Raw genomic sequence first — 22,937 nt, 5'->3', positions numbered from 1 at the left:
AGAAGACATGACGCGTCTCTTCAGGTCCACATGTCTCCAGTGGGGGGGTCAAGCTTGCCCTTCACGCACAGTTTTGGCATCAGAAGTTTTGCGAACCCCTGGGTCCTCTGTAGTATCCATGGGGTACCGCTTACTGATCCCTCCCTCTCCTATCTCCTCCTCTCCACTTCCACAGATTGGGACAGCAACTCTGTTGGCGGAAATTCGGTTGCTTGTCGAGAGCCAATGCAGTGGAAGACGTCCCAGCCTCCCAGCGAGGATTGGGCATCTACTCCAGGATTTTAGCCATACAAAAGAAAAACAAGGCTGGCATGAGAGTTGTGTTGGACCTCTACAACCACAACCTCTCCCTCCCTCTTAAAAAATTCAAGATGGTTATGTCAGCACTCATTGCGGAGACATTGTGCCGGGGAGACTGGATGCGCTCCCTGGATCTCAAGGACGCTTATCTACACATCCCGATTTGGCAACCACAGCGCTCCTTTCTGCGATTCAGGTCATGGGCTGCCATTTTCAATACAAGGTGCTACTCTTCGGCCTCAATTCAGCCCCAAGGGTATTTACCAGGCTCATGAATGCAGTGGCAGCCCTCCTCAGTGCCCAGGGCCATCAGATCTACCCGTACCTGGACGACTGGCTTGTCAGGAGGCAGTTCACCACACTTCCTCCGCCCTTATGATCACACTCAACTAGCTGGGATTTTCAGTCAACCTCAAGAAGTCTCAGCTGCAGCCTACGCAGAGCCTGACCTTTCTGGTCCTCATCTGGGACACGAACTCAGAGAGTTTTCCACTCGGAGGACAAGATCACAGCCTTTAAGAGGGCCACTGCTCACTTCCTCAACCAAGAAGGGGCTTAAGCCTGGTTGTACCAACATTTATTGGGTATAATGGCAGCGGTCCTACTGGCCGTACCACACACAAGACTCAAGATTACCGCTGCACTTCACAGCCTCATGGAATCGGGAGCCGGCCTTCCAAGCAGGGCTTGTCAGCATTCCTACTGCTCTCTCCACCAGAACCTCACATGGTGGTCCAGGGACTGTAACCTGTGGACGGGCAAGCCCTTTCCGGCAGCTTGCCCCGCAGGTCACCATCGGCACGGATTCCTCCCTGGAAGACTGGGGGGGGGGCACTCTGGACAACCAGTGTCCATGGAGTCTGGACACTGCAGGAGTCTCATATCAACTGGCAAGAGTTGAAAGCCATCTGGCTAGCTCTCAAAGCTTTCCTTCTGCTCATTGGGGGCAAGGTCGTCCTCATCCGGACTGACAACTCCACCAGCATGTACTATGTTAACAAGTATGGGGGTACCAGGCCCCCTCCACTGTGCAGCCGAGTGATCAGCATGTGGGAATGGGCCCTGGAGAACAAAATCTACCTGACAGCCGCACACCTTCCGGGGGAGTCCAACCTGGAGGCGGACAGGCTCAGCAGACTGGGAGCTGACAATTACGAGTGGCAATTGAACGCTCAAGTGCTGCTGGAGATCTTGAGAAGATATGGGACATCCACAGGTGGATTTCTTTGCCTCCTGGGACAACAAGAAGTGCCAGCAGTTTGCGTCCTGGCAGGGGCAGGGCCCCAGCTCCCTGGGCAACGCATTCCAGATGCAGTGGAACGGCATGACAGTGTATGCCTTCCCTCCCCCACTCCTGGTCCACCAGGTGATCTGCAAGATCTGCAAGATAAAGGAATCTTGTCACCTCAGCATCATTCCAATAGCTCAGTGGTGGCCGGCGAGACCATGAGTCTCAGAGCTTCAGCCTCTTGGACAGGCCACCCATTCACCTGTCTCTGGGCCCAGCTCATCTTCTGGCACAGCCGGGGGCAGGGTCATCCACCCTGCTCCACAGAAATAAGCCCTTGCAGTGCGGTTCCTGAGCAGGTCAGCCCATCACAGGCTAACCTACAAATCATTCAGGGTACTTGGAGTAAGGTTACTAGGAGCCAGTACAAGAGTAAATGGACTAGGTTCTGTCACTTTGACTCTAAAGAGATCGACCCCCTTATGTGCACGTTGGATGATGTGCTCTCCTTCTCTGCACACCTTGCTTACTCAGGCGTGCAGGTGGACACATGCTGCACCGATTTGGCAGCCGTAGGGGCCTACAGAAATTCGGAGGAGGAGGTATTTTCCTCTTCCAACCAGGTGGTCAAATAACATTTGGCAAACCTCGCCAGTCTCCAACCATCCATCAAAAAACCACACCCCGTGTGGGATCCCAATGTAGTGTTGGGCACCTTGGCGCACAAACCGTTCGAGCCAATGGCGTTGGCGGACATCATGCTGGTCACCATTAAGACAGCTCTGGTGGTGGGCCTCACCGCTGCTCACAGAGTCAGCAAGATCTAGGCACTGGTGGCTTCAGAACCCTATACTACTTTTCACAAGAATAAGGTGGTCTTGAGAACACACCCAGCATTCCTGCTGAAGGTAGCCTCCGCTTTCCATCTAAACGAGGCGATAGTCTTACCTATGTTTTTTGCCGACCCTAAGGACGAGACTCAGAGGGTCTTGCACTGTCTGGATGTTGGACGCACTCTGAAATTCTATCTGGACAGGACCAAGGGCTTCCGCAAGTCGGACGCCCTGTTTGTCACCTTGAGGGAGTGGGGGGGGGGCAAGGCCCGGTTATCAGGCATCCAAGGCTTTTAGCAAGGTGGATGGTTTCGGCCATTGAGGAGGCCTATGAGGGGCAGCACAAGCCACTGACAGCTAACATGCACGCCCACGCTGTCAGAGCCAAGACCACGACCATTGCATTCCAGTGGCAGGTCCTGTCGCAGGTCATCAGCAGGGTGGCCACCTCAGCCACCCCTTCGGCTTTCTGTAAGCACTACTGTTTGGACGCCGGCTCCAAGTCAGATGCGGCTTTCGGACAGGCGGTTCTAAGTAATCTGTTTTCTTAAGGAGGGTCTCCACTCCACCATTGGGCTGCATTCAGTTGTAATCGCCCATGCAGTATGGAGGAAATGGGACGGGATGTCAGAGTAATTAAAAGTTACTCACTGTAGTGACTAACATAGTCCATAGTCCCCTTTCCTCCATACGTCCCACCATCCTCCCCCCTAATAATACTGGTGTCATTAGGCAGTGTTAAATATTGTTGACGCGGGACTGAGGAGTGGCGCTGGTGGGCGGAGTCAGGGGAGCACATGCTCCCAGGGCCGTGCCCCCGTGCTCCTCTAAATTTAAAGGGGAAGAAGGTTTTTTCTGGTGAAAAGGGTTCCGTCTCCTGTCCCTAGTGGGCGACGACCATGCACAATGGAGGAAAGGGGACTATGGACTGAGTACGTTAGTCACTACGGTGGGTAACTATTTTTCCAGCTCTTGTCAGCTCTGCAGCCATGGTCTTTCTTCAAGGTTTCTTGATTATTATTTATACAGAGTTGACGTCCATCTTTTCTTCATGGCCCCTCTACTAGTGTTATATTTTCGACTGCAGCAAGCCTCTATTTGTCTAGCTACCTTGTGTTTCTGCCTATATAGATCTGCTAATTCTCTGCTCACTTAACTTCTCAGTGTATGTGATTTTCTTCATATTTGCAGAAGTGTTAATTTTGTTTCCTTGTTACTTCAGTTACATCTTCATTCTGTAAGTATTTGCATATTGTTTTAGTGCATCCATGCATCTTCCCTATATGACATAACTTTACTCTAGTCTGATTTGACTTAGAGCTCTTCTATGTCCAATGCTGTATGCAGACATCCTTCCACCACATCAGTGTGAGGGTACATTAGATATGGTTGTCTAAGTACATAATGTCTCACGGATCTTCGATGCAGTATTGGGACGATACCTGGTGTCATGCAGAGTGTCTTCCTGTTATTCTTCCAGTATGACAGAGGCGAAATGGCAGGCACTAGAGGTGATATGTACATCTGCCTCTCTACAACTGCCTCACGGTACATGTACAGAGCCTTTTGACTCCTTCTCCCTACAGTCTTTCTCGCAGCCACACCACCTCTTCAGCCCACATAATCATACATCTAGTCCCCTTTCCTCCATCCTTGTGGGCGTCCCCCAACATGGGTACGGTACCAGAACCTTTGGCAGTGAAAAATGTGGCCTCCTCTTTAAATTTAGTACTGCTCACAGGGTCGTGACCTCTGGTATGGCGCCTCACCCCAGTCCTTTTTTTTTTTTTTTTTTTTTTTTTTTTGCATGGATGTTGTCAGACCTGACAGCCAGTGCGTAGACTTTTTCTTACTTTCCGCTTACTACCCTTCTTTGTTTTTCAATCTTATTTTACCTCCCTTCGGTGCCTCTCCTCCTGCGGCACATGTCTGCTGCAGGGGGATTCACAAGATATACTTTGTGCGACTGCTCGTTCCCGGCCTCAGACTCTCATGCACCCAGTCTTGAGTGTCTGGGGCTCGACCACCGCTGTGACGTGTGCGCGGCCTGCAACGATCTCCGTCATAGGCATTGAAGAAGCCTTTGTCGCGTTGGAGGGAGATATTCCGCACCTGTCCTCTGACGCACCTTAAGGACTTAATCTCCAGGACCTCTCTCAAGACAAGGTATGCCCTCTGTTCCGCACAACTCCTAGCATGGTCATTCCTTCCCGGGGGTTCCCACAGTCAAGGGTTCCTCGTATTCAAGTTCTGGCAGGCCTGAGTCCTCTAAGGCTTCCGGCTCCCAAGCCGAGGTACACCAAGGCCTCTACCTACCGGGCTGTTCTCAGAAGGCCAACCAAGATCATCCTCTTCTTTGACCCCAATGGTAAAGTATCGCTGATTGCCACCTCCAAGAGTAAGTCCAGCACGACTGAGGTCGTGAGTTAGGCAATTACGACTACCGGCCAAGGGCTCAACGTTTCTGCTTCGGGTGCAGGACCCAAGCTGTATCCTCCCATATCTGAGCCCTCACGTGGCTCAGGGCCTTCACGCCCTCCCACCCAGGGCATGGTGCTAGGTCTCAAAATGGTGGATAGGCGGAGCATGCTAGGCTGGCGTCCATTTTGATTTTTACTCCAGGTCCGCCCCTACTCTCACCAATTGAATGGGTCTTGCAAGAGGATTCCAGTCCCCTTCCCTATAGAAGCAGCAGCAGACTGTATGGTACACGCATCTGGTCTTGGGGGTACATCTACCCATTGCAGCCTTATGACTACACGCCCCCAGCGCCTCAGCACTGACAGCCGAGCCCATAGGGATCCGGTGACTATCGAGGACAGCTTCTTCAAGCACATCCTGCCCCACTTGAGTTCCCCTCAGATGACTGGGCTCCTGGAAGATATAGTGAAGGTGATCCCGAAGATGGTGCCTCCCCGGCCTCCTCCTCTGGGTCCTCCGCCTGTTCCTGCATCTTTACCGGTGCCAGCGCCGGACCCGGCTCTACTGGTTGTTTAGACCTCTCCACCTGTACCCCCAATGCCTCCCCCTCAATAGCTGTTGGACCTGTCTTCGGCTCTGAACCTAGGAAGGACCATGCTGGCACCTATGTCCCAGGGCCCAGACTCCACTCGGTCTGTAAAAAAGTGGGGAGAGGGGAGGGACGACTTCGATGATGACGACACCCAGGACAATGAACCCTCTGCATCAGTTAAGGCCTTTCATGACCTCCTTCAGGTACTTGTTGGGTTCTTGGGGATCCTTTGCCTGAGTAACCCCCCATGAGTCGGTAGTGCTAGCAGATGTTTTGGGCAAGTGTGTCACAATCTGATCTGGGCGAGTAAGATCACTACATTTTAACCGTAGTCTACCTTCACGGGAGCCAACTCCAGTTGTCTTTCCAAGGAAGACAGTTTTTGGGCAAACTCTGTTATGCCATTTCAGGTCTGCGGCAAGCCAATGCTGTCGCCGTATTAGCCGCGGCTAACCGGAAGCTGTGGCGGGAGCTCAGGGAGTTTCTGCCCGACCTCCCTGTGGAGATGCAAGCCTCCTTCAAGGCCGCTTTGGCGGATGCCCGGGCCGTCGCACAGGACCTCATGGAGCCTTGGGTCTCCCACATTGAAACAGCCCGCAGAGGGCTTTGCCTGGCTGTCGAGTTGAGACGGCCGACGTGGATACACGCCAAATGTTTTCATCTGACGTGCAAGAGCAGATCCTACCTCTGTCCTTTTGAGGGCCTGGACCTCTTTCGGTCATCAACCGATGACGAGTTAGCAAAAAAGAAAACCTCCACTCCAACCGCTAAGTCCTTGGCCATTACGACAAAGCCAGGTCAGAAGTCCTTCCGTCGGTCTCGGGGCAGGACTGAATTCAAACCCTGCGCTTTCACCGGCTTCAAGGGGTTCTGGGACTGGTATGCAGAGGCCTGACAGGTCGCCCAGCGACAATAGGAGGAAGCAGCTGAGGACAGCGCACATGTTTTTCTGCTCCCCCTCCTCTGCCCCTTCCTGCGATGCCATGAAACAGTGACGTCAAGGTCCTGGAATACAGCTCTCCAGTGGGAGGCTGACTGACCCTTTTCCAGAACAGCTGAAAGCATCTTTTTAAGAACCCTCGGATCCTACCCATAGTCTCCACAGGCTTCAGTCGTCCTCTTCCTCTGCCATCCTCTCCTCTTCTTCGTCAGATCGGGTCCCTGGCCCTTTTACGGGATGTCCTTTCGCTCTTGGAGATGCAGGCCTCAGAACCGGTTCCTCAATCAGACAGGGGCTCCAGTTTCTACTCTAGGATTTTTGCAGTACCCAAGAAAAAGGCTGGCCTGAGGGTTTTCCTGGACCTGTCCTTTCTTAATCGCTATTTACCGCTACAACGCTTGATTACTCAATGTAATCAATGTAAGTTGATTACTCCTGCGCACATAGCAGATTCTGTCTGATGGGGACTGGATGTGTTCCCTAGACGGAAATGTTGCATACCTGCATGTCCCCATCTACCAGCCCATCAGAAGTTTCTGCGGTTCTCGATTGTGTTGTACCACTTCGAGTACAAGGTGGTGCATTTCAGCCTGAACTCGGCCCCTCGTTTCTTCACAAAGTTGATGAACGCAGTGGCGGGTCGCCTCTGCTTGGAGGGCCATTACCTATACCCCTATCTGGACGACTGGCTGGTGAGTGTGGGGTCACTCCTGCCAGAGATTGGCGGATGTTCTTAATCAGCCTGGTTTCGCCCTTAACCAGAGGAAGCCACAGTTGTGCCCCTCCCAGGATCTGATCTTCCTTGGGCTGTGTTGGAACACTGCAGTTCAGCGGGTGGTCTCACCGCCCGCCCACCCCCATGCTAGAGAGGCTCCTCCCCGCAAGGCGGTTCGGCACTTTGTGGCCAACTCGACCACCTCAGCATGGTGCTTGTAGCACCTTTTGGGGCCGTTAGCCTCCTGCGTGCTCAATGTACAGCACGCTCACCTTAAGATTAGGTGCCTCCAGCTCCACGTGGTGGCCAGTTGGGATCAGGAGACGGGGTCTCAGTTGGACAGGATCCCAATACCCATGCTCCACCTGCCTGATCGTCTCTGGTGGTGGATGGACGGCAATGTTTCCGTGGGAGCCCCATTCACCTGACCAGAGCCCACCCTGGTGGTGACGACAAACTCCACTTTCGGGCTGGAGGGCTCTGCTTAATGGTGCACAGTCCAGGGTGGAAGCCTTCCTGTAAATCAATCTGCTTGAGCACAGGGCAGTGGGCCTGGCCCCCAGGGTGTTTCTGCCCCTCATCGGGGACATGTCTGTCCTGGTCAGGACAGACAATTCTACTACAATGTTTTACCTGAACAAGCAGGGTGGCACTTTCCCCCCAGCCCCCTCCTCTGCATGGAGGCGGTATCGTTCTGGGAATGGGCTCTGACGGAGGAGGTTTGGATCTCAGCAGTCCACCTCCCGGGGGAACAGCAATGCAGAAGCGGACCAGGTGAGCCACTTGGGGGTTCCAACACCTACAAGTGGGAGTTACATACTTTTTGCCCCTGTTCGAGCGTTGGGGGTGTGCGGATCTGGACTTGTTCGCATCTCTTTGCATAGCCTCTGAATTCCAAGTGACCCCAGTTTGCTTCATAAGTAGGACGGGGTCAGGGGTCTTTGGGAGACGCCATCCCGATCTGTTGGCACTGCTGCAGGTGTTTTGCGTTCGTAATCCCCCTCTGCTTCAGTGGACCCTCCAACTGGTCTTAGATAGCCTGGTTTTTGGATCTGCTGCAAGTGTGCTCCCAGGGTCCAGTTCACCTTCCAATCCCGAACAGGGGCTTCCTGACGCAGCAAGGAGGGGCAGTGAAACCTCCAGACCCGGCCAGACTTTGCTGGCGGCCTGGTTTCTGACCAGCTAAGGCTTTGGCATGCTCAATATTCGGATGACAACTGGGACATCATTCAACAGGCCAGGAGGCCCGCTACGTAGCTTGCTCAGGAGTTCAGGTGGATACTTGCCGCACTTGTTTGGCAGCCATCAGGGCCTACAAGAATTCCCCGAGCATGTGTTTTCTGCGGCCAACCTGGTAGTTCAGGCCCACCTAAATGTTTGTCTAGGCTTTATCCTCCTGTGCATAGGCCTCATTCGGTCTGGTGCCTCAATGTGGTTCTTGCTGTTTTGCAGTGCAAACCTTTCGAGCCAATGGCATCTGTGGACATCCGGCTTGTAACACTAAAGCCGGTTCTACTTGTAGCTCTCACCTCTGCGTGCAGAGTCCGTGAGCTGCAGGCGTTGTCTTTATGCAAGCCCTTCACCACATTTCACAACAACGTCATCTTGCGCACTCACCCAAACTTCTTGCCCAGGGTGGTCTCTTCATTTCATCTGAATCAAGAGATCTGCCTGCCAGTGTTCTTCTTGCACCCCCCAGTCATAGGCAGAGAGGGTCCTACATTCCTTGGACTCAAGAGAGTCCTTAAGTTTTACCTCTCAGATGAAATCATCCGGAAGTCTGAGGCATTGTTTGTCTCTTTGGGGAGCTCCTCCCCGGCTCTCAGGCTTCCAAGGCTTCCATCGCCCGTTGGATGTTTCAGGCCATTTAGGAGACATACACGGCCATGGGCATACCAGTTCCTGAGGGGATCCATGCCCATGCAGTTATTGTTGAGGCCACGGCTGTCGCTTTTCAGCGACATGCTTCTTTGGATGTCGTCAGCAAGGCGACTACTTCGGCCACTCCGCGGCCCTCTGTAAGCAATTTTCCCTGGCTCCAAGCACGATGCAGAGTTCGGTCAGGTGGGTCTGAAGTAACTTTTTGCTTCATCCTAGATATGAGTCAGGTTGTCGGCTCCACCCTATGGTCTTGTTGGGTGGAATCGCCCACAAGGATAGAGGAAAGGGACCTATGAATAATTAACGTTACTCACTAGTGACGAGAGTACTCCTAGTCCTCTTTCCTCCCTATGTCCCACCCACTTTCCCCTGCTTGTATTTCAGGTGCTAATGCGTAAAGTGTACCCAGGTATCTAAGCATCCGATGTGTTCAAAGGGGACCGAGGTGATGCGCTGGAGGGCAGGGCCTCAGCGGGGCATTCCCACACCCGAGGCCGCACCCCTGCATGCTGTACTAAACTGAAAGGGGGAGCTCAATTTTTCAATGCCAAAGGACTCTGTTACCGTCCCCATGTTGAGGGACGCCCACAAGGATGGAGGAAGGGGGGACTTGGGACAATGAGTACTGTAGTCAATCTGCTTTGAGTAGTCCATTACTCCATTAGTACGTTCATTCACAGCAATTAATCTCTACATGGCCTACCTTCCTTTTTCAGGCCGCCCTGGGTGGTGGAACTTTATTTTGGGGGCTGTGGATCCTAGGATGGTTGCTCCATCCCCACCTCTACCGCAGCTTGCTTGGATTCCTTTCCTTTGGCACTCAAGTCTGTTTCCATGGCCCCACACACTAAAGCAACTTGTCATCAGTGTTTTGAAGTGGTACTCTCCAAACTCCAAGGTAAAATTCTATGAGTGTTGCTTTAATGAACATCTTCTTAAATACATATTCGTTAAGATACAATGGGCTAGGCCACACCTGTGCCCACCACTCAGGCCACTTTCTTCCAATTGCCTTGGGTGGAATACCTGGGCCCACACACTCCACAATCCTTTCCAGTTCTGACATCATATACATTCTCATCCAAGTACATACAACACAGACCCTCTACCATTGACCATTAAGTGGCTACATTTGTGCATCTGGAAAGGGTATGGTAAGGGTTTGTGTCCATACACAAACTAACTTGCACATGCACAGTGTCTGCTTTGTGTATCAGCTTGCAATCCAGCCATTGGGTGTCAGGTTTTTCAATGGTTTGGAATGGTAGAGACTAGGGTGAACATAATTGCTGTAAGAGTGAACATATTCTGTTGAAACGTCATCCAGTGGTCACTGCAGAGTATTGCATTTTGTTTTTCATAGTCGAAAAGGGGACGTCGACAAGGCGTGTCTGTAACACTATCCCTATAGTGACGTGTGTTGTACCCACAATCCCTCACGCGTCTAGGTCCCTCTGTTTGTATTTTTCTGCCCTGAGGGAGCCTTCTAGACGTGAGTGAGTACAGAAAAGAGAGAAATATAGAAAAGGATGTCTATGTTCCTTCCATCCAAGCGGGGAGGAAGGGTGGGCGCATGTGAATCTAAGCAGATACAACCATCAGAAATGCTTTTACGGTAAGTAATGCATTGTCTTCTGATGTTTGTTAATCTGCTTAGAATCACATGCTGTGCATAGACTAGCGAGCAGTACCCGGAGTTGGCGGTGGGTTATGAGAAGGAACAGTAAAGAAAAGATGTCTTAATACTGCCTGTCCCACCTGGGAGTCAGATCTAGAATGTGCATCTAGACAGTCGGACCTATGCACAGCATGTGAATCTAAGCAGATACAACCATCCGAAATGCTTTTACGGTAAGTAATCCATTGTCATTTCCTTGGGGACATTCCTTTTGGTAACAGATGGAGCTGATGCAAAGGCTGCTTTTTGGCACCCGCACACCAGTTTCCGAGCAAATGGTGCTCTATATCAATTACCACAACAATTAATGTTATTTTAGCACACTAAGGTTTCAGTCGTTAATCTTAAATGGTACATGGATTGTTTTTATGGACAATGATTTGCAGGGCTGTTCAATTCTAGGCCTCGAGGTTCAGAAACATGTTGGATTGTCAGGATACCCTTTATTAATATTTTTAACATAAATGTGCATACAATGATTTTAAATGTATGCACGTTTCTTCTCGTGACTATTCATTAATGAGGGACAACCTGAAAACCCATCAGGATTCTGGCCCTCGAGGCCTGGAGTTGGACAACCCTGGGCTATTGCATTACATATGAACATTCACCAAAGTAATCAGTTTGATTGTGCCTTGTTGGAATCATTTTTTCTAGTCTTAATACAACCTTCACTCTGATTAAACTTTGGGTAGGAAAACATAAGAAAGCTTGTTAGGGATAGTACATCATGGAGCCAACAACATATCAATGGGTAAAGTAAATAACTTAACAAACTTCAATTTGAAATTGATGATCCAATGTCAGAAGTGCCATTCCTTCAGTGAACTTTTAACACATCTCAAGCATGAAAGCTGGCTGTATTGTATTTATTATTGTAACGTTTAAATTATTGAAACTTGCTGCTTCATCTGTTAATGCATGAAAACGTACTTTTGTTATTCATCACTTTTAAGTTATTTTCCAGACAATGCAACAGCAGAGATGCTAGAAGAATGGAAGCCACTAATGTGCCCTTTTGATGTTACAATGCAAAAAGCCATCAGTTACCTTGACTTATTTTTGCCTACCACTCTACCGCCAGAGCTGCACTGCAAAGGGTTTAAGTGAGTATACAATGCAAAGCCTATTAATTTTCTTATACCTAGTCCAAAAGCAATTCCTGATTACTCCCACGACCCGTCCCCTTTACTCCATACTTATGGGACATCTCTCCGTCCTGTGGGACGGGACCAGAGCACTTTGTAAAAAGCATCAGCATATTTTTCAAAAGTTTGTCCCTCCTCTCTTTCCTGCGCGGGTCCCGGCACGCAGCCGTAACCCCGCCCACCTTGGCTCCGCCCCGCGCATCGCCCTTCAGTCCGTTTCTCTGCACGATTTGGGCCGGACACACTTGCATCATCGGTAGACTTTCTTCACCTTTTTTCCTCTCTGGCTCTCGCTAGCATTCGTTTACTAGTCTGTCTATGTCTTTTAAACTAGATTTTCCAGACTGTTCATCTTGTCACTGTCGCTTTGCGAGGGCGGATCCCCATCCTCTTTGTTTAGAGTGTTTGGGTCCAGAACACCGTTGGGACTCCTGTTTTTACTGTGACTCCCTTTTGGTCCTGGTACTTCAACATCGGTTGGAGCGGTGGGAGGAGGTGTTCGGACAAACTCCTCCTTCACATTTTCAGGCGTTCGACGAGAAGAAAAAATGCCCGGTAAATTCTTTACTTTTCAGAGCACCCCGGCCGGGGGATACCTTTCCGGGTTCCTCTCGGGCCGGGAGGGGCGTTGTTCGCTCTGTTACCGGGGTTCGCCCTGAGGTTGCCTAATAATTCTACTGGAGTTTTCTCAGAGGGTCTCCGTAAGGGGCCTTTGTTCACCGGAGTACGCTCCGAGGCCCCTCCTGTGGGGGCTGTTTGTAGACCCAGTTCTACTGAGTCGTGGGTTACCAGAGCTTGCTCTGAGGCCGCTCTTTCGGGATCCCTCAAAAACAAAACCGGGTTACGCCCTGAGGTCTTGGCTGGGCTTGAGGTTACCGAACGGATGTTCGAGGCCCGTGCCGATAAGGATTCTACCGGGCCTAGGTCCGAGGTCCCTCGTACAGAGGCTAAGGCTACCAACAGTTCTGAGGGGCCGGGCAAGGCCCTGTCGGTGAAAGCGGTTGCTCACCGGTCCCGCTCTTGTGGTGACACCAGATCTGTTGAGGGGGCAAAGAAGAAAGTTTCTTCTTTTACCGGCAGTGCCGAGGCCCTTCCTTCGAAGGCTCAGTTGGCGGTTGGTATGTCGCAGAAACGTTCCAGGCCTCATAGTACAGGCTCTGCCGAGGTTCCTTACGTTAAGGCTAAAGTTAAGACCCCTGACCCATCGACGGGGACCCCTGCCTCACTTCCTCACGTGCCGCAGTTCCCCTCAGATGAGGACAAAATGGCGGCCGTTCCCGCCACGACCACGGCGGCCATTTTAGGTACTACCCCCTACAACTAGGCCACCGGCCCCTGGTGTAGGGTTCGGTCCTTTGGGTGAACCTAAGGTCCCTTGTGCGCATCCTTACCGGCCAGTTTATGATTGGAGCACCCAGATGCCTCTTCCGCACAATGTTTCGTTGCCCGCTGGGGGGGGGGGCTCCCTTAATTTATGTGGATACGTTGGTGGAGGGGCCGGTGTGGCACCCTTCCCCGTTACGTCCCTGGATTTGTCCACCTCGTGAGAGGCCTCCTCAGGTTCTGAAACAATCTCCTGAGGATGCCTTTTTCGGTAAATTTCAAGCGCTTATGCACACCGACTCCATGAGGGAATATTTTAAAGGGCTTTTCAAGGAGATATGTCCACCTCCGTCTCCGGCTCCACCCGTTCCGCCGGTGGTCCCGCCGGCGCCTCCCTTGCCCCTGGTGCCTTCCCCTGCGTTTCCGCCTTTGCCACCATTGTCCCCAGTGGACAAGGCAGTGCCTGACACGGCTCAGCAGGATCCTGACCTGTCAGATGACCCTCAAGGCGATCAGGACAACTAGGACCTCCCCCGCTCTATCAGAGCTTTCCATGACCGGGTGCTGGACATGATGAGTTTCTTAGATGTTCCGGTGCCCGAGGCACCCGCTCGGCAAGAGGGCGTGTTTCCGGGGGCGTTCACCTTGTCTCCTTTGGAGCGTACCGGCCTGTTCATGCAGAAGGACGTTCTGGCTGAGGTCCGAAGAGTTTGGGAAAAGCCACACTCGGGACTTTGTCAATAAAAAGATTGACGCAAGATATAGGCTGCTTTCTTCGAAAGAACGGCCTGGTCTTGTCCGCCTCCCTCCTCCACAGTGGTGGCTGCAGCTACGTTGCTATCCAGGCCTGCAGCATCCTCCTCCGCGACGGCTACTCTGGTCTTGGGAAAGGACAAGCTCCTGGACTCCCTAGGGAGGAAAATCTTTGCCAATTCGGCCTTACAGCTCAGGCAGGCCAATGCAGAATTGATGTTGGCGGGAGCTAACATGCGGATCTGGAGAGGTCTTTCGGAGTTTGAGGAGCACATTCCGGTCGAAAAGTTGGAAGATTTCAGAGGGGTCTTTCCGATGCCAGGGTCTTGCTCCAGGATCTCCTGGAGGCTGCGGCTCATCACGTAGACACCTCGGCTCGGGGTCTGATGCTTGGGGTTGATACCTCACGGCAGGCTTGGCTGCATGCCACTAAGTTTTCGAAGGAAGTGCAAGACAAGATTCTGGACCTTCCATTCGATGGTAAGGAGCTTTTTCACTCTTCTACTGATGTAGAGCTCACCAAAACCAAAGGTAGCACTCAGACTGCTAAATCATTGTCTGTTCTGGTTAAAGCTCCCTTCAAGTCTCAGACCGTTGTCGCGAAGTCAACCTTCCTCTGGTTTTATGGGCTTCCTCGACCGCAAATCTCGCTGAGTGGATACTCCTGCGGGGAATAACCGCCGTAGACAACAGCATACGCGGTTTTTCTCCTGCTCCTCAGCCTCCTCATCAGGTTCAGGTGGCACCGCCACCGATAAACCTGCCAAATGAGGGTTTTCCGTGCTCGCACGAGACCCCGGTGGGAGAACGCATTGCGTCTCATTGAAAGGCGTGGCAGACCATCACAGAAGACAGATGGGTCTCGTCAGTCGCTCGAGCGGGCTTCCGCTTACCTTTACCTCCTACCCCACCCATCAACCCTCCTTTTCAGCTGTCGGGCTCGCCCTCCCTCAAAGCTGAGGTTAAGAAGCTTCTGGACCTCAGAGCTGTGGAACCCGTTCCCCTCGGGGAACGAGGGGAGGGCTTCTAACCCTGGCTGTTTACCATGCCCATACCCAACCAGGCTGGCCTGCGCACCATCCTAGACCTTTCCCAGTTAAATCTTTTCCTACCCCAAGAGAAATTCAAGATGATCACGCCCAGCCAGATACGGTCCTCCTTGCAGATAGGCGATTGGCTCAGTGTGGTGGATCTTCAGGATGCGTACATGCATATTCTGTTTTGGAATCCACACAGGAGATATCTCTGTTTCTCTTTGGGAGAGAAGCATTTCCAGTTTCGAGTGCTTCCTTTTGGCCTCAGCTCCGCGCCGCGTGTCTTGACGAAGATGATGTTGGTGATTGCGGCCTATCTTCGTCTGCAGGGTATCCATGTGTATCCGTATTTGGACGACTGGCTCTTACGCAGTCCTTGTCGGTTGGAAGCAGCGGGCAATCTTCAGTCTCTCCTTCAGCTCCTGTTCCATCTTGGGCTGTCGGTGAACTGGCAGAAATCTTCCATGACAGTCTCGCAGGACTTGATTTTCCTGGGTTTTCGCTGGAACACGATCGACTGCAGTGTACCTGACAGGGGACAGGATGGCGGATCTGTTAGCCACGTGTCAGATGTTTACGCAGTCGGACAGCATGTCGGCCTGGTGGTTCCAGAGGCTTCTGGGCCTCATGGCCTTGTGCGTGTTGGCTCTTCCTCTTGCTCGTCTCAAGATGAGACGGACCCAAATGGCTCTTCGGAGTTCTTGGCGTCAGGCTGTGGACCTGGATTCCAAGCTGATAATGATTCCGGCTTCCATGAGAGTGGACCTGGAATGGTGGTCATCTCTCAGCAACCTGTTGGTGCGTGCAGGGTTTCAGAGCCCAGCCCCTACAATGATGATCAGGACATACTCCTCCCTCCTGGGGTGGGGTGCGACGTTAGATCTTCCTCAGGTCTCGGATCTCTGGTCGCCTCAGGACAAGCTCCTCCACATAAATCATTTAGAGCTTCTGGCGATCTTCCTAGCGCTCGGGGCGTTCAGACCGATCATAGCCAAAAAGGTGGTCCGCATACGTACGGACTATGTGATGTTGATGTATTACATCAACAAGCAAGGGGGAACCAAGTACCGCCCCCGCCGCCCATGGACCTGTCCATCCAGATTTGGGAGTGACCCGTGCTTCATGGTGTTTATCTGCTTGCAGTGCACATCCCGGGCCAGCTGAATGTCGCAGCGGATGCCCTCAGCCGGCGGACAGTGGTCAGCTACGAGTGGGAGTTGAAGGCGGAGGTCATCTCATGGATTTTCTTGTGTTGGGACACACCGGAGGTGGACGTCTTCGCTACGGCGGTAAACAAGAAGCTTCCTCAGTATGCCTCCAGAGGGGGCTCGGAGCCTCCTCTCTGGGGGATGCTCTCGGGATTCCATGGCACAACATGAGAGCTTAAGCCTTCCCGCCTCTTCCTCTAGTCCATCGAGCAATTTGGAAACTGAAGAACTCAGTGAACTGTTCCCTTCTACTCATAGCCCCGTGGTGGCGGCCAGGTTTTGGTTCTCAGAACTTCAACACCTGTCTATGGGTCCGCCGATCAGGTTACCAGTGACCCCCGATCTTCATCGGGAGGGGGGGCAGCAGATGTGGCACCCCTCCCCACAATCGCTCAGCTTGGCGGCATGGTGCACAAGTTAGTCTTTAGAACATCTTAACTTGTCTGCGGATAACATGCGTATTATCAAGGCGGCCAGGAACCCCTCGACTAGATGCCAGTACAGAAGTAAATGGCTCAGGTTCTGTCATTGGTGTTTGGAAAAGCAGTTGGACCCAAGGGAGGCTACGGTTGACACAGTGCTGTCCTTCGTATCATTCCTAGCAGAGTCGGTGTTCACGTTCTGTCCTGCAGAACTTACCTTTCTGCGGTCTCCGCTTGTCTTTCTACAGACCAATGTTCTTACTCTCTGTGTAATCCAGTGGTTAAGAGGCATTTGGCAGGCTTGACACGCCTCTACCCTCCAGTTCGTAGTCTGCACCCGCTGTGGGATCTAAATGTAGCCCTGACGGCCTTGTGCCATAAACCTTTTCAACCCATGGCCACAGTGGACCTCAAGTACCTATCCTGGAAAGTGTCCTTTTGGTCGTCGTTACGTCAGCAAGGCGGGTGAACGAGCTCCAGGCCTTGCCGGTGGAGCATCCCTTCTTGGTCTTTCACAAGGATAGGGTAGTCCTACGGATGAATCCTGCTTTCCTGCCGAAGGTGGTAACTGAATTCCATCTGAATCAGTCGATCTCCTTGCCGGTCTTTTTTCCGAACCCTACCTCAGATGCAGAAAGGTTTCTGCGTTGTCTCAATGTCAGAAGGGCTCTTAAGTTCTATCTGGACATAACTTCTGAGCTTAGGAGTGCTTCTCAACTATTTGTGACCTTTGGTAACCCTCAGGGTAAGCAGGCCTCTAAGGCGACTATTTCTCGGTGGATCGGAGTCTTTCACCGTCCAAGGGCTGGAACCTCCTAAGGGAATTCATGCACACCTGGTGCGGGGCAAGGCAGTCGCGGTTGCTTTTCAGAAATATGTTCCCTGGGAGTCCATCGCTAGGGCAGCTACTTGGGCCTCCCCACCTGCTTTTTGTAAGCATTATTGTCTTGACATGAATTCAAAAGCTGATGCTCAGTTTGGTCAGGCTGTGCTGAAGAACCTTTTTCAGTAAGGGGTATTTCCATCCACCCGTAGTTCCTGTTAGGAGTGCTTGGGAATCTCCCATAAGTATGGAGGAAAGGGGACGGGACGTAGGAGTATAACCAGGTTACTCACCGTAGTGACCACCTTACTCCTAGTCCATGGTCCCCTTTCCTCTATACGCCTGCCTGCCGTCCCCTCTGATAAGGTTCCTCTGTTATTGCTAATAGGTCTCTGACCTGGCGATTGCAAAGGACTGATGGGCAATGTGCGGGGCGGAGCCAAGGTGGGCGAGGTTACGGCCGCGTGCCGGGCCCCGGGCAAGAAAGAGAGGAAGGACACATTTTTGAAAACATTTTGTTTTGGATGCTTTTTACAAAGTGCTCCGGTCCCGTCCCACAGGACGGAGAGATGTCCCATAAGTATGGAGGCAAGGGGACTATGGACTAAGAGTAAGGTGGTCACTACGGTGAGTAACCAAGTTATTCTTAGGCATGGATTTTTCAAATTGCTAACTTTCAAAGTCGTTAAATTGTGTTTTGTTTTTCACTTGTAAACCCACACATGGATTTCACGTTTGTCTGTGAATGAACCATGTGCTTAGCTTAGACATTTGGAGTTCGTAAAGGATTTTGATATTTACCATGGAGCCTGAGTTGACAGCTTGGTTTCATGAAACATAAGGGGTAGTGTAGCATGAGTGACCAAATGGAAGGTATACTTCAGACTTAATTACATAAGGCAATCATTTATCAAACTCTTACAAATGTTCAATGGCATTGTGTCCTAATTGTTCTCTTGCCAATTGTCATCCCTATAGAGAGTAGAAAGTTCATTTAGCTTTTTTACATTTATTTTTATTTTTTTCACTAAAACAGAATCTTTGGGAGGATGGGGTGGGTTGGGGCTTGGAGGGAAGCACATCCTTCTGTTCTTTATTACCTGCTATATAATTTTCACTTAATTTTGAGATACTTTTTTAAATGTTTGGCTTGTGATGTGGATTGTAATGATCAGATTTTAAAATAATACATTTTAAACTAAATCATTAGCCTTTTTCAAGCCTTGTACTAATACTTGTCTGTGTGATGCCAAATGAGTTTACTGCTCGTCATTCAAGTCATCATTCACGATATAAAATGGCATCACAGAAAATACTTTGTACGCTACTGAAGTATTTTTTAACTATTGGCTTTATTCCTATGTAGGCTTTGGTTTGACGAGTTAATGGGTATCTGGCTTTCAGTTCAAAATCTTCCACAATGGGAATCGGTGAGTAAGCTACCCGTTGAACGTTTTAGTGATAACATATTTCAAGGATATTTATTGTACATGTATATGCACAACTTAACCTCTATTCATAACCTATGTAACTTCAATAGTATACTGGATAACTGAAAATATAAAGAGGGATGGATATATATATATATATATATATATATGTACAATGTGCAGCCAATGTTGGGTTATTTAAAGTCTTGGAAAAAAAAATATAAATATATATATATATATTTATATATATATTTTTTCCAAGACTTTAAAAAAAAAATATATATATATATATATATATATTTATATATTTTTTTTCCAAGACTTTAAATAACCCAACATTGACTGCACATTAGCTGATTATCAGAGTTGAAGTCGAAGCGTTCCATGGTCTGTGTTACTAAATGGAAGCTGTTATCAAATGGGATGCACTGAACTACAGTGCATTTAAGGTGTTCACAAAGAAGAAAAATGACAATGGCAAAGGAATACTTAACATGCAGAAAGTGGTTTGGTCTGTTTTAGTGCATGAGCTTTTATTGTGATGTCAGATTTGGAGATGGCTCATTATTCACATGTTAATAGTCTCTGAATGACGGAGCATGATTAGGTGCCACAAAGCACTTATACTCTTGCAGTACTTGGAAGCATATGGAGTACAGCGCTATCTGCCAACATTGAGTTTTACTTGGCGGGACACAATGTAGGTAGGCGAACACTGCTTAATAATCATTGGTGTACAGTATTCCCACATGCCTAAAGAAAAGGGCAAAGGTGCTGTGAGTGCAATAGGCACTAGTATTCTATAGAAAACTTCCTGATAGTCCTGCCATGAAATTTGACATGAAGACATGTCTTCCTGGATTTTGAAGATCTTTAAAGATGTTCCCTGAAGTAGCTACAAGTAAAGTACTCCTTATGCCGCCTGGTGGGTGTCGTAACTGTGTATGCTGAAAGTCCTTTCTATGCGTCCTAATGATGAATACTTATGCTCCATTATGATGGAGCGGGGATAGGTCATCCTTATATTGCCAGATTCAGGTGGATCAGGGAGGAGGAGGGGTAATCTCTTATAAGGGTTCAGGGGGGGTTATACTGATATACTGATATTTATCTACAGTGATCTGACATAATGCACCATTCATTTACTTAATTTAATTGCATTTTGGAGGTTGGTGTGGTACCTCTACTGCATGATGGGGTTCATACCTATTTAATTCATACATCTTTATTTCAGAGTAAAACTAGTGACCTGGATGTTAATATATATGTTGTAACAACATCTTAGAATGAGTATGAAGTGCATTAATTTAAAAGTAGTTGTCCAACTGCATCTGGGCATTCGTCAACATCTGAATAAAGCAGAGCATGTCTATACTGTCTGAGCCACTCTACTTCAGTAAAGGTAGCACTTAGTCACCTGATCTTTGTGTAGAGGGCAAAATAACATAAAATGCACAAGGGATTCTATACCACTATATCCACATGTACAAGTTATATCCGGGTCCTGACATCAATCACAACTACATGTAACGCATAATAGCAGAATTGCTTAGTCTGAATCGGGAGAGAATCATCCAGTGCGAGTCTGTCCTTGAAATAGGTACCATCTATAAATATCTTTGTGTACTAATATATTACCAATGGCAGTATCTTGCAAACCCTGTAGGTGGTTCAGGAGGATGAACTTAATAACTACTTTCTGTTTGCATACATTTTCTCGGGAGTGTGAAACCAAGTAATCCCTCCTACAGCGCTAAATAATTGCTGTATATGTACTAATTACGATCACTTAACACGATCAAAGGATGTCTGTTTCAATCCCCTGTGACAAATGCTTATTTTTTCCACAGATGGACCCAGAAAATTCCCATCTGAATTGCTAACAAATCTTACCCATACAGTAATCTTACTTAAATATTTATTTATGGAAATTAAAGGGAAATCAATGCTTTTTGGCACAAAAAGGCTTGCAACATTCTTAACATTTTACAGAGCAGAGGACTGGTGTCCGGAACAGTGGGTGAGAAGATGTGGATATAATTTCAGATGATGCAGGGGATGTAGAAACATGAACCAGGCACGAGGACAGTAGAGCATGAAATAGGAACGTGATAGTTGATACTTTTATGTGAATGTTAAATTATATTGTTGACTTTGGTACTGTGACCAGGTTCAAGAATAGACCTAGTCAAGGGGGGGGGAAATAAGGACCCCCTACCAAGGCAGAACCAATAGATTCCATGTCAGTGGATACTGAAAGACCTCCATGATGGGCAGATGTCTTTCTCTGCTATAGAACTGACAGTCCCAGAAGGCCAGGTGAGAGCAGAGGGACGTGGCACAGCACAGAAGTAAGCCGCAAACTCAGGTCTTAAAGAGAAGCTCCAGAGAAGCTTCTGCTTCCTTTTGGCCTCAGCTCAGTGCTGTCTATATGTGGTGATTAAGGGGCAGTGAGATGCTGTCTGTTTTGGTTAAGAGGCAGTTGGTGCTGTTCATGTTTTGGTTAAGGGACAGTTGGGTGCTGTCTGGTCATTTTAAGGGGCAGTTAGGTGTTGTCTGGTGGTTTCAAGGGGCAGTGAGGTGCTGTCATTTCAGGAGGGCAGTGAGGTGCTGTTGGTTGTTAGGAAGGGTAGTGAGGTGCTGTTGGTTGTTAGGAAGGGTAGTGAGGTGCTGTTTTGAGGGCAGTGAGGTGCTGTCTAGGGTCTGGTTAAGGTGCAGTTAGGTGCTGCCTGGTTTCAAGGGGCAGTGAGGTGCTGTTTAGTGCTGCTCATGTTTTTGGTTAAGGGGCAGTGTGGTGCTGCAATATGGTGTGGTTAGGGGGCAGTGAGGTGCCGTTTGTTTTGGGTAAGGGGCAGTTGGTGCTGTCTGGTCATGGGTAAGTTATGGGGATAGCATGTTGCTGTGAGGTCTGATGGTAGGATCAGAGTTTTGCTGATGTTTTTGAGCGGGACACAGATATGGTGCCCACATGTCTGTGTGGGGGTAGAAGGAGAGTGGGTTAGTTTGGTTGTGTTGTGAGGGGTCTCCTCCGGGGAAGGATGCGTTGTTTTGTTTGGTTCCTTCCATTGCGTTGTTCTTCAGCGGGTTAATAGCTGAATGGGTGTTCAGGTTTTGGCGAGGGCCTGTGGTTTTTTTTAGTTTCTTGTGTTTTGCATTAAAGATCTTGGATAGATCTTGTGGTGAGCTGGTATTGGCTTAGTTGGGAGTTGTTTCTGAGCTCCTATGAGCCATGTATATTTAACCTTTCTTGTAAGTGTGATGGGTTCCTATTGTGGGTGTAGTGTTATGTCAGTGGAAGGGTGGGAGATGTGCTGGGGCCTGATTATGGCTATGTGTGTTATGCCACTGACATTCTATGTGGAGTGTTGAGGGATGTTTAAAGTGCTGGGTTCTACTGGCTCAGTTGGACCTAATGTGCTAGGCTGGATGGGTGTGCTAATGCTTTCTCTACTTGCTAACTAGAGAAATAAACCTACATGTCAACTACTTACCTTCTGGTGTTCCAGTTATGTGAAGGAGGCCTAGTTTACCACACTTACCCATGTTACAAGGGTCAATCCTTATATTTTTTGAAAAAATAGTCATTTGATTTTCAAAATGGCTTCAAAATAAGTTGATTGTTTTTCTTCAGAAATGATTGTCTCTTCAAGTTTCAAAATGTTCACTTTTCTAAGTTTGACAAACTACAAAGAATAGAAGAGAGATTTCAAGGATAGGTTTGAGGGAGTCCGGGTGGAAGAATAGTGGCTTATGTAAACATGTGGAAATTTTGTTGCAAGCGTTCTTACCTTTTTAGTTAAGAAAACAATGATTACCAGGCTTTAAGTCCGCCATGGAAGACGATTTCTTGTTTCTTAGGCTCTGGGTCCGTCTGTTGATGTCCTCAATGCTTCCTGTAGGATGCATTGATAAGGTTTGCGCGCATTTTATATGCATCTGAGTGCATTTAAAATTGTGACGCGATGACCTATCACGCTGATGCACGTTTGCGTGTCAGCGTGATGAAGACATTGCGTGTGCGCAACATAGTATTTGCTCCCGTATTGTATAAGATATAGTTATCTCTAATTTAAAGGTGCTTTTTCAGTCATAGGAATAAATTGAGTAATGCGAAACGTTACTCTCCAGAAAGGTGAATTAGAGAATTAGATATTTATATTTTGGAAAGAAGCACAATGACGTTTTAAGTTGGCGCACGTTTGTGTGTT

At 49.3% G+C, this 22,937-nt stretch overlaps 1 protein-coding gene across 3 annotated transcripts in view; it reads left to right on the top strand.

Annotated features, from left to right (window-relative positions):
- The window catches only part of PSME4 (proteasome activator subunit 4), a 3,386,216-nt gene that overhangs the window by 513,859 nt on the left and 2,849,420 nt on the right, over positions 1-22,937 (top strand). For all 3 annotated transcript variants that reach the window (XM_069608231.1, XM_069608232.1, XM_069608230.1), the window contains 2 exons: positions 11,545-11,694; positions 18,666-18,729. In XM_069608231.1, the coding sequence (XP_069464332.1) occupies positions 11,545-11,694; positions 18,666-18,729 (214 nt within the window). The remainder of the gene's footprint in view (positions 1-11,544; positions 11,695-18,665; positions 18,730-22,937) is intronic.

Source organism: Ambystoma mexicanum, chromosome 4q, assembly GCF_040938575.1.
Source record: "Ambystoma mexicanum isolate Mex_15411 chromosome 4q, UKY_AmexF1_1, whole genome shotgun sequence".
NCBI classification, from domain to species: domain Eukaryota; kingdom Metazoa; phylum Chordata; class Amphibia; order Caudata; family Ambystomatidae; genus Ambystoma; species Ambystoma mexicanum.
Note: the sequence above shows the minus strand (reverse complement) of the source record. Positions and strands in the feature narration are given on the sequence as shown.